Here is a 12,175-nt window from a genome sequence, read left to right on the forward strand (position 1 = left end):
AGTGCTGCTGTTTGGAATCTGCTGTTTGGAATCTACTGTTTGACGCTGACCCTCTATTTTTGCATGTAAACTTCAATAAAGTTATTTGAATGAAAGCTTTGTACAGAACTATTTTTTGCATTCAACTTTAAAATACCAAACAATCTCAGGATTTACAAGGCAACTTCCTCAGACGACACAAATTTAGCATAGGGGGTCCACAGTTTTTAACAGCTCTCTGGATTAGCAGTAGATACTATTACTTGCATCTCCTGCCTCTGACAAATCATTTTGAAGTGACTTGCATGCTGCAAATAGTGTACCTATCAGAGTTTGGCACTGATTATACTTATTTTTAGGCTTTGAGCCATATGTAATGAAAAAGAGAAATCCACTTCGAATGCAAAAAAAAAGAAAAAGGAATGGGAAAATAAAAAGATATGATGGTAACTAAATGCAGACTTTGGATAGATGAGAATCACTTGTTCAAGTCAACTCAGCTATGGTGCCTGATTATACTGCTTTTCTTCCTGTAAGAAGACTCCCAGTAGTTTTAGTTTGCATTAAATTAAACACAACAGAAGTAACTCATGCAGACACATTTTAGCTCTAGCAAAGTGTAGTCAAATATAAGAATTACATAGATTAAGCGTTATTTTTTTTTTAATCACAAGTATCATATGGATTTGAAGTTCTGTACATAAGGCATTTAAGTATTCTGTTCTAGCAATATTTGATTAGATTAAAAATGGGTGCTCAAACACAACAAAGGCCAGGGCAAGATAATTACACCTAGACAGGTATTTTTCAACTTAAGTTCATTTTCACCAAATAAGGTACTGTAATTAAGACTGCCTATACAGTTTTGCTCTATAAGATGACTCAACATCAAGATCATAAAGGGGGGGGCGGAGCGAATCCTCTCTCAGGAAAAGTAAATTTGACCTAGATGATCAAATCCTGTACTGATAAAGATGAGTTTGTACTGAAATATCATGCTCCTCTTTACATGATCAGAAATATCACGAAAAAAATTATTAGGATGACTTCTACTTCTGTCTTACAGCCACTGGAGCAAGAAGTATTTTTAGCAGTCTGATCATTATTCCGGCATCTTAACCAATTGACCCGTTCACCTGGGCTGCGATACCTGGTATGATGATCTCAGGGACATCCAGAATGTTGCCAAATGAAGCAGTTTTACGATGGCCTCGTTTAGGCTTGGAATAGGCTGAAAAAATACACATATACAATACACATGCAAAACACTAAAATGGCAATAGCAAAATTATTAAAATCCTAATATTGCATTTTTCATAAACTTGGTTAACTACAGTTCATGCAAAAATGTGTCATGCAGAATAAACTGCATTGCCTTCCACTCATGCTTACACAGAGTAAAGCAACTGTTAAAAAGCAAACAATGCAGAACTAGCTGTCATTACAACACCGTGTAATTAGTTATAGTTAGCAACACAAAAGTCAAACACAGAAAGCAGCATGGCAACAAGGAAGGGAAAACCAAATGTAATTATTCAGAGAGCAAATTAAATTTTTTCAGATCAGCTGTACATTCAGAATAAATTACTGGTCACCTGAACTTGTATAAAATTCTCTTTAGTGTTGGGTACAAGCTATTTTATGAGCAAAATTAATAGTTGGGTACTTTTATTTCTTTAAATCACCTACTTTTGAAGGCTATTTATCTCATCTGTCTCTGAAAAAAATATGCTTACAGAATCACAGAATGGTCAGGGTTGGAAGGGACCTCTGGAGATCACCTAGTCCAACGCCCCTGCCAAGGCAGGTTCAGCTAGGGCATCTTCCTACATTAGACAATCACTCCTGCCTTCCAGTCTTTTGTCCTATCAGTGACGATTTTTTGTTTTGCAAACTGCCAACCTTTTAATTTTTGAATGATGTTCAAGAAACATTATATCCTTTGGAATAAAACCTAATCAGACATCTTTTATTTTACTACTTGTGTAGGTCGAGGTAAGTGGTTTGTATTTAAAGAAAAGTCTAAATACATCTCCCAAAGGTAGAACACTATAGCAATATCCATCTCAAACTTCATAAGTAATGGTGATGTGCATTAGGTGATTTGCTCTTATTCTAGCAATAGATGGAACAAGAAGATTAAATAATTCTTGACCTGATTTACTCTTAACAGCCCAATTTTCACTCAGTCACACTTTTTCTTTCAAGTTCACAGCGTATTATTTCTGCCACACAGTTAACAAGAAAAAAAAAAAACCAAACAAACCCCACACACCAAAATAAAACAAAAACCAAAGCAAAACCAACACAGTGCTATTTCAGCTCTTTTTTTAAAAAGTTATGGTCAGACGGGTTTGACCTCATTTCTATTAGTCCACTACTGCCTGAAGTGATTTCTTGAAAAAATAACTACTATCTTCAATATATAGTTTTGTTTGAAGAAAAAAGAAACCCTACAGTCGTAACAAAACCAAAATAAAAAAAACCACCACCCTCCTTAGAATAATCTGAAATAATAATCATTGTTCAAAGCAATATACTTAAGGAAGACAAACCAGGAAAATTAAAAACTCACACAAAGAATGGCCAGAGTTATCTCCACTAATGTCAGAAACTTACATGGGCTTCAGAGTGTCAGTGACCAAAGTGAGTCCTGACATAGTTTAAAATAAACCCAGCATGTTGTTATTATCAGGTAAGTATACAGCTGCCTTCTGTGTTAGGAAACCTTTAGAGATACTCGGGGTGAGATGTGCTACACAATGATCCAGTCAAAGACTGACAATACAAAAGACAAGTCTGGGAATAAGACTTTTAAATAAGAACATAAAAGTAAAAAAACCCAAAGAAAACCAAAAACGTTTAGGGCAAGATGAGTATTATTTCACTAGTATCTTCAGTATTTAGTAAAACAAGATCCTGGAATAATCATAAAACAATGAAGAACAAAAATGAAGTAGTCATGGTGCACAAGAAAGCCATAATAGGACACATATTCCCTTATTAACTACAGTTACATGATTACCCTAATTTTCAGATTGGTAGAAAAATACTGTAACAGCTAAATAACCCTGGACTAATCAAAGTAATTTTGTCTGATTATTTAAATCTGTGGTTACACACCATAACAAAACAAAGTTTCACATATGAAACTTAAAAGCTAAAGTTTGCACAGATTAACAAACAGCATCTTTGATGAACAAAAGAGACAAGAAAGTGTTTGCCAAGTATACACACTTTTATTAATTTGCTTTTCTGAGAAGAATGAAGACTGCTTTCATCATAAAATTATGTACTGATACTTACACATAAATTCAAATTCACTCAAGAATTCAGTGTTTAGACACAACAGTTTGGAGCTACCTGAAGCAAACTGGCAAAACTCCTGGAGCCTTTTTTTTTTTTTAAACCCAATGCCCTGTTTATCTGATGTATAAAATTAACTACATTTCTCGTTCTGAAATCTATCAAAGACTTATTTGGGAACATGCTGAACTTTAAACCCATCTCTTAATTTCACAATATGATAGGAATAACCTTGAGGGAAATGTTATTTTAGAAATAATTATGCTAGCAGAGACGGAGTAACACTATTTCAGATGTAAAGGATGAAGTTAGGCATTTGGCATAGAAGTCTCAATGATTTTCTAGGGAAGTAAAACTCTGATTCAACGGAAGTAATTTATTCTGCAACCTTAGAAGTACCCAATTAAAATACTCAACCTCGTTGAGCGTGCAACTGTGAACAAAGCCATTTCCCCCCACAATTAATAAAGGGTAATGAAGACTACATGAAAAGTTAAAGTCTTTTCCTACAGTTAACGGCATAAACCTTCTGTAAGATTATGCATATTTTACTTCTTCCTTCATCTTTTCCTTCCTTCCAGTTCCTCAGTCTATCCCCCAAACATCCTTTAATTTTACCTGTGATGGAAGCTATTCTTGCTTCTATTTCAGACATGTCAGCACTCATCCTTTTGGCTTCTCCTGAAACAAGGGCTGACTGTGGTCGCGCGCGAACGTCTGACAAGCTCTCCACACTGCTCCCACGAGATGGGGGTAAACTCAAGCGGCCAGGATCACCCTGTTACAACAGTCACAGTTTTAAGAATAAAAAAAATTTCTGCAGAAGACCCTCCATGATATGCTCAGCATGTAGGTTAAAATGTATTTCTATAATGTGCATTTTAAAAGTGAGAGGATTTTAAATTTATATCCTAAAAAACTGGTAATAATTTAGCTGTTATTGGCACACAGGAACCAAACACCTGCAACTGTCAAAAGAATCTAACTTTACACAAATAAAAATTGAGTAGAATTAGGCCACTATTGCCACAAGAGAATCTTGGTATTATTTCATCCTACTTGAAATAAAACATAGTATTTCCAAAATTCACATAAATGCTTAATCCCTTCATGTCATACTAATATTTGGGTTCTAAGTTAAGGCAGTGATTTACAAATACAAGTTCTTTTTGAACCTAATGAATTCCTTTAAGTAAAATGAATTATTTTTGATATTTCATTACTACAGCCTTCCTTCCAGTTTACCTTTTTGGAATCATCCAATATTTTTCCATCCCTTTTCATGATCCTTTCCTGTAACTAACTGCCTTCTATCCTGTACTATTTTTGAAAGAAAACACTAACGTTTTGTAGCAATTACAACACTTTTGTCCATTTCATTATGGTTCAAAATTGCACCCACTGGCTTACCGGCTGCTTGGCTGTATTCTTCATTTGCTGCGCCAATTTTGACTCTAAACGTTTAATAGTGTCATTGGTAGAAGCTCCTTGGAAGTCACTGGGTTCCATGTTAGCATCACTCTTGTTACTTGTGTTTGTAGAAGTGATGTCCATGAATGAACCTAGAAATCAATAACAAAGATAAATATTTGGGAATTCACATTAAAAATACTAAAGTGCATCTCTTCACCTAAGCATTGTCATAAGCCTCATTTGGCTTTAAAGCAACTTTTTTGAAAAGTTTTAATGAAAGGCAAGCTGTGAGATTCTAACAGATCCATAAATGTAAGAAGTAAAAGGAGTGAAGAGACAGCATACAAGGACTAAGATGACATTTTGTCTTTAGCGTGCTATAAAATTGTTGGGGTAGATGTTATATTAACAACACAACCAGCAACCTCATTCACAATTAATGAGAAAGACCACCATTAACCACAAAGGAGCACAAACCCCTGAAAAAATAAGACAAGATACATCCAGTTTAAGGTGATAAACCATGTCTTAAAATCATGTGCTGAGGGGTGGAGAACCGCTTGTACAATGCTACAGCTGAAAAGATGTTTTAATATAATTCACACTAACGTCACTAAGTTGCGAAGTAGCTGGGGAAGCTTTATCCAAAATAACAGCAATTTGTTTGGAGAGAGAAAACAAATCAACCGAGCAGTGGAAGATAAAAACACCCAAGATAAAAAACAACAGAAGGGGGAAAACTGTACTATAAAAAATGAGAAGACCAAGCAATCACTGTTTTCTGTTATTAAAATGATTTTTCTGAGGGCAAGACTACCCGAAAGCCTAGCCCCATTTTGCTCTACTTACCTTCCTAGTGATTTTCTTGCACTTAAGATAAATTTCTTGACTTAGTGCATCCTAACATAAAACAACTGCAAGTTTAGTTGTGGAGATCATAACTGAAAGCACGTGCACCTTTCAAAAGCAGTCAAAAATCTAAAAATGCCAGATTCTAAACATTACATATGACTGAAAGAAACTTCAAGGGAAAAAAAAAAAAAAGAGACCCTAAACGTGGACATTCTGAGACACCTTTTATCATAGGCTTTTTCTACATTAAAGGTATACTTCGGCAAAACCATTTGGCTGAGAACACTAATGACGTGGTATGAGGTCTTAACAAAAAAAATAGACTCTAGGAAGTGTCTAAGATTTTGGACAGGTAACCTTTCCTAATTTGAGATCAAAATCAATGTAAGAATGTAGTTCATAATCCCTCTGCATCATTTCATGTTGCTGGTCTTTTCTCTACAGTGTACCTGTACTAGTGGCAGAGTTGCTTTGGCCTTCATCTGAGTACTGGCAAGGATACTGCAGAGGTTCATCAGCTCCTGGAAAGTACTGTGAAAAAAGCAGCAATAATTTAATAAAAAAGTAATTAACGATTGTTTTAACATTATTTAATAGTACCTCATAATTTATAAATATGTTTATAATAATTTATTTAGAAGAGAAGTACATGCAATTATTTTTAGTGATATTTTAAAATATATCTATGACTATTTCTATGGATTTTCCCCAATCTGTTAAGAGTTGTTGTGCCCCTCCCGTAAGGAGAGGAATTATTTCCCTTCTCTACTGTAATAACTTGACAAAAATCAAAAGGAGGAGATAGAAAACATGCAAGCTCGCTCTTAGAGTGTGACAAAAGGCATACCTTTTATAATTGAATTTCCCAATTTAATAGATTAAAAATAATTAAGAGACTAAAGTAAACTTTTATACCCGCATCAAGTGTGTCATTATTTTAACAATTTCCTCCATGGATGGTCGTTGTGAGGGATCCTTGGACCAGCAACGGGTCATTAAACTCTCAATTGGTTTAGGTAAATTTTTGATTAGTGGTGGCCGAGTACCTATAATAGAAATTAGAAAAAACCCTTAATTTGTTAAGCAGACTATTAGGCGACTGACCTCTCTCCAGTATTTTGCTAAATAAATACAGGAAAGCATATAGTTAATTGTAGTCTGAAAGAACTGGCCTGTACTTAATTTTTTTCTCTTACAAAAAAAGGACTGAACAAAAAAAAAAAAAATTCCTTTGCACTACATACAAGTTACAAGTACATACAAACAAGTAGAAAGAAGAAAAAACCTTTCTGTCAGTAGTGGTCTAAATAAATTAAAACGTATTACAACGGCTAACAAATACGTTACCACTTTTTGAAGAATAAAGCTCTAGTCCAAACTAGGAAGCAAGTAGTAACAGTCATTGGTTCTTAATGCTGTGCTCTCAAGGGGGAGAGAGAGAAAAAAAAAAAAAGTATTTTTGAGGGATGACTTTGCTCTTAAGAACATTCCTGAAAAGTTATTAAGTACTGGAAGTATCAATTTAAAGTAAGTTTTTCACAGCCTATGCACATTTTTAATTGCGTATTTTACTTAAACTGTTGCATAACTACTCAGCTGCTTTTTGGTTCAAGTTTCTATTCTTTTTACTATCAACAAATACAATTAATGAACATCCAGTTGTGTTTAGTACATGAGACGTAGTGATATTTTGCATAGAAAGCAGCAAGTATTTAAAAATGTATTAACCATCATAAGTAGTACATGAATGAGGAGTGCCACAGCGGTTTCAAGTAAGATGAAGTAGATGCACACTTCCTTCCTAAGAAGGAAAAGAAGGGGGTTGAAGGCCAGAAAAAAGGAAAAAAAAAAAAAAAAAGAAATAGAAAAAACATGAGAAACAAGTTTTTAAAGCAAAAGCAGCGACAGACAATTTGCCTTCCCCTAAAGGACACTCCCACACCTTACCCAGGCCTCTGATTTATGCCGATTCCATTTACGCTTACTTTCACGGTTAATGCTTTTACGCAAGGCACTCATCGCTCCCAGTCTGAATGGCTTGTGTCCTTGAAAAACTGGAGAATCTCTTTCTTCATTCAAAGACACCACTTGCAAACATATATCTTTGTGCATTATTATGACTACAATGCTCATCCATCCTGTGACTGTCTGCCCCTTTGTCCTCTTCACCAAACCGGACCCCCGGGCTCACCTTAAGCTTCTATCATTTAGTATCGAAGCTTTGACACATGTTGAAAAAGTTATACCCCCAGCATGAAGACACTACAGTCTATTATTCTGAGCAACACTGTACCACTGTTTTCTTTTACCTATCTGAATTCAACCACTGTTTACTGATTATATTCCAAGCTCCTGAGAACCTGCTCTATACAGCACCTAGCACAGTAGAGTACTGCTCCATGACTGCAGGTACCTACAACTTGGCTAATAAAACTGTCATTCGCCCCGACAGAGAGGATGTGGGTGGTTTTTGTACCACACAATTAAGATCACTTTCAAAATGGGGTGCTGTAACAAAAAAACAGCTTTTTTCCCTTGTTTGTTCATATACTAGTTACATGTAGCAGGAAACGCAAGGACTGCAGCAGCCAAATAACAAAATCCACACACTAACAAAAAAGTGGCAGTGTCTTACTCCTTGGTCTTTACGACAAAAATGCGTATTTAATGAAGTAAAAACTGGAAAAACTGGCAATTTAAAGCTACAGTTAAGAGTGTTTAGCAACTTTATAGGTCAAATACACAACGTCAAATGGAATAAAGTACTTTCAACTCACCATTGTGAACTGCCCACATTATGCGGAAAGCGGGACCACCGATCTCATCGAAAGGTTTCCTACGGGTGATTACCTCCCAGAGAATAATACCCCAGCTGAAAACGTCACATTTTTCACTGTAATTGCTACCTGGAAGAAAGCCAGCAATACAATTTGTCTCTTTTCTATATAACACATTAAAAAGAAATACAGTTTGAGCTGATAAATAGCTCTACATGCTTCCTTTCACTTCACATTTGTTTTGTTGAGAAAAACAGTTTTCTAAAGCTGGCTGATTCATGCTAACTTAAGCCTTAAAATCATTTGAGAGTATGACATACTAAGATGTTCTCCTGTTCGCTTGGTGTCATCCTGAAATGTAAAATGCATCAGTTTTCTTATATAATATAAAGCACAATTTATTAAGTTTCAAAGATCTCGTGCATCCACAATTTGACTGTTTCCTCTAAATATTCTTCTTCAACTCATTTCTTCCACATTAGTTACAATATGCCAGCCAATAATATCTGTCATATCCATTGCTCTTTATTGATTACAGGTCCTTAGCAGAACTACTAAGTTATCATATGAACAAATCAGCAGATTCCTCAATTCCTCACCATCTTATTTTCTCCCTGCTTATTATTCTTACTCATGTCATTGCTCGAAGTTCTTTGACCATAAGTGCAATGTTTCTAAGGCTCCCATTAAAGGCGCAGAAGGCAAGTAGGCAATAAAGAATAATGAGTAAAAATCAGGCTGCAAATAAAGAATGTATGCTCTGTAACCGTCAACTCCTGCAAATACTACAGAGAAATGTGAATGGCTAATGACATGACAATAAACACGTGAATATAAACGATAGAGATTTGCTCATCTGTCTTCAAACAAGGATCAAAACTGGCATCAAGTGGCCAAGGGATGTTTTTTTAACAGGCAAGTGGAAAGCATCACTGAAACAAATAATTTCATAAGCAGTGGAATTCAAGAAGTTCCATGTGGAAACCCATCGTGTAACATCCAGTTGCAACAGGCTCCACTACCTATGAGCCGTCTTCTTCTGCCCCACAGCTCTGACAAACTGTGCAAGGAAAGCAATGTGTTCGCAGGCCAGTTCGTGCACACCAGCCAGTCTGCAAGCCAAACAGGACAGACGGGCTGCAGCACGAACTGCAAGTAATCTCTGAGTGAAGGGACTAATTTGAGCTTCTCAAAGGTACTGATTTTACAAAACCCTTTAAGAACTTGGCATCTCCAAAACTCTGTACAGCTAACGAATTCAAAAGTTACGGAAGGGGAGTAACAGTCAGCTTTATCACTCATCTTATTTTCAAGGGTGCTGAGAAAAGGTTATCTGTTAACAATGGCAGGTTGGTAAAGGAAGCAAACCAGTCTCTCTCATCTATGCAGCCACAGCCCTTCTGTGGCACACAGCCTATGAGGGGGAAGCAGTGTTCTGTTTGAGCAAGGAAATTCTATTTTATGACTGAGAAGTCCTGGAGTAATTCTGAAAATTGAGTGTCCAAAAGAAGTGAGAAAATATTCTGTATCATTTCACCCTGGTAACAGACCAAGCTAGGATAACAGGTAGACACAATCATTCCTCAATTCTTCCCATTATCCCAAAGCTGTTTTAAACCAGTTTCTCCTAAAGACAGTTCTGAGATTAGAGCACTTACTCACTTTCACTTTATGCTGATCTAAGTGAAATTACTTTCCTTCAGATTGTTTGATCTGTACAAGGCTTTAGGTGCCCTAACGCTTAAAATGGGGGAAAAATTTTAGTATTAGGGCAATTACTTCAGTAAGTACTCTGCCATCTACAACAGATAGTTCTTGTGCCTTTATTGTTCTCATCTAAAACCATGAGTAATAAAAAGGTACTGAAATAATATTAGCATTTATTCCATTGTTGAATTCTGCTGCAGGAACATAAGCAAACCAATTTTTATCGTCACCATTTTAGTAGTTTAATGACTGTTTAAAGAGTAATTTCATATGCTGCGTCATAGAAGCTACTAGATTCCTTTATTTCCTTGATATATGTTCTTGTATGACATGTGTCATTACCAGTAAGTGCTTTCAGATAAAAGTCCATAAAACCAGCTGTGAACTGAAGGCTTTTGCTGCTGTCCAACAAGAAATTTGCAATACAACATTTCTTTGTTCTGCCTTGCTGAATCCATACACCTGAGAATTAGGACACGCACTGTAAACCCCTACTACAATATACTTATTTCAAAACCTGGTTTCTATTAAGATTTTTCACTACAAAAATAATGTAGCTTTAACACAGATTGTCCAACTGATTATTTCTAAAAGAAAAATTTAACCTCTTACTTATACAATTTCCTTTAATAGTAAACAAATGTTAAGAAAAGAAGCATTCCTAGCTAAACAAGTAGAGTAGGTGCCTCAATATAAAGTGACATAGTGGAAAATTTCTAGGCACCAGAATGAAACAGATCACCCTCTAAGCAGTACGTGGGAGAAAAAAGGTACCTTCAAAACAAAAGCTTCAAAAGGTGGTGTTCAGGAAGAAACACCTCCTAAAAACATATATAGACATAATTCATCTGCTGCTCCTCTACAGAATAAGGATAGTAAAAGAAAAGAGGCCACCTGGCTCCAGAATCTGGGAAACCACTGCCAAATGTATCAAAAACAAGACACCTTCTTCCTAAACAGGAAGGTGACTTCCCCAGACCACTCTGCTAATCGCCATGATAATTTAAGGTACTGACTGGCTGTAAGTTGTTTGATTTGCAATCTGATACTGACTGGATTATTTCTCTGATAATCATGCAGCAATTATACCTATCTAATTATCAAGTGTCATCAGTCTTCCTCAGCTACACTCCAAGAAATAGCTTGTTTTCCTACTTAACTAAAATAACTGAGTAACAAGTTCCTCAGTATGTCGGAAAAAGGAAGCACATAAAATCTCTAGATTACACAAAAAGCAGATGTAGATGGGGAATTGAAAATGAAGGCAATTATGTTCAATTTAGAGACACTAACAGAAAAATTCTAAAGATAAAAGCTGATCAGAATAGGGAGTGAAAGTAATGACAGTGTATTTAAATGTCAGAAGAGTTTGAAATGACTTAAGAATCTCGGAAACAGCACAATCCTTGGGAAATAGTCCTCTGGCTGTGGCACACTTATAAGAAACAGCAGTTGTCTAAAGGTACTCCTTATGTAAATCTCAGCAATGACACAAATGAAGGTTCCACATCATCACGTGATTAACCATCTAAAGCTAACATGACAGTTCAGTGCTACTCTCTGAAACTCTGCATAATTATTTGGCAATATCCAGTCATACAGATTTTAAAATACATGTTATAATTCTGCCAAGACTCTTTCAGCTGTTACTGCAAACTTAATACACTGATTGAAATAAACGAACATTTCATGAAACTCATTTCCTATACCAAATTCATTTGCAGCTGCATCCCTAGAAAGAACATGCACTATTAGCACTGTGAATTAGCGTTACCTTCAAAAACTTCAGGTGCCATCCAAGCAGCACTTCCCTTATTGTTGGTCATGTGTGTCTGAATATCACAGGCTGTACCAAAATCGCAGATTTTTAGAACTGTTCCCCCAGCTACCAAGAGCAAACTGTCAACCACAAGAACAAACACCACAAATAAAAATTGTAGGATGAAATACTCTGGTAATAAACCACTAATTTTTTTTTTTATCCCAACAACTAAAATTCTATGACAGTTGAATATCTAAGGTTTTGCTTCTCAGAGCTTTAGCTTTATCATTTGAGAAAGAAGTAAGGTCACTTGTGCCTAATCCAAATATATGAAATACCTTACAGACCTTATTGCAGCACCTCCCAGTACCTGAAGGGG

The 12,175-nt window shown here is 35.9% G+C and overlaps 1 protein-coding gene across 2 annotated transcripts in view; it reads right to left on the reverse strand.

Moving 5' to 3' along the window:
- MAP3K7 (mitogen-activated protein kinase kinase kinase 7) overlaps positions 1 to 11,927 on the reverse strand; it is a 29,823-nt gene extending 17,896 nt beyond the window's left edge. Inside the window, exons 1-7 of one of the 2 annotated variants that reach the window (XM_010156870.1) lie at positions 11,809 to 11,927; positions 8,328 to 8,456; positions 6,466 to 6,596; positions 6,000 to 6,081; positions 4,696 to 4,847; positions 3,904 to 4,063; positions 1,130 to 1,210 (exon numbers count right to left, since the gene is read on the reverse strand). In XM_010156870.1, the coding sequence (XP_010155172.1) occupies positions 1,130 to 1,210; positions 3,904 to 4,063; positions 4,696 to 4,847; positions 6,000 to 6,081; positions 6,466 to 6,596; positions 8,328 to 8,456; positions 11,809 to 11,860 (787 nt within the window). In that variant the 5' untranslated portion in view covers positions 11,861 to 11,927. Of the gene's footprint in view, positions 1 to 1,129; positions 1,244 to 3,903; positions 4,064 to 4,695; positions 4,848 to 5,999; positions 6,082 to 6,465; positions 6,597 to 8,327; positions 8,457 to 11,808 lie in introns of those variants that run through there. The other variant, XM_010156871.1, reaches the window with a different exon arrangement.
- Between the last annotated feature and the right edge of the window lie 248 nt (positions 11,928 to 12,175).

This window comes from Eurypyga helias, unplaced genomic scaffold (assembly GCF_000690775.1).
Source record: "Eurypyga helias isolate BGI_N326 unplaced genomic scaffold, ASM69077v1 scaffold44378, whole genome shotgun sequence".
Classification (NCBI taxonomy): Eukaryota; Metazoa; Chordata; class Aves; order Eurypygiformes; family Eurypygidae; genus Eurypyga; species Eurypyga helias.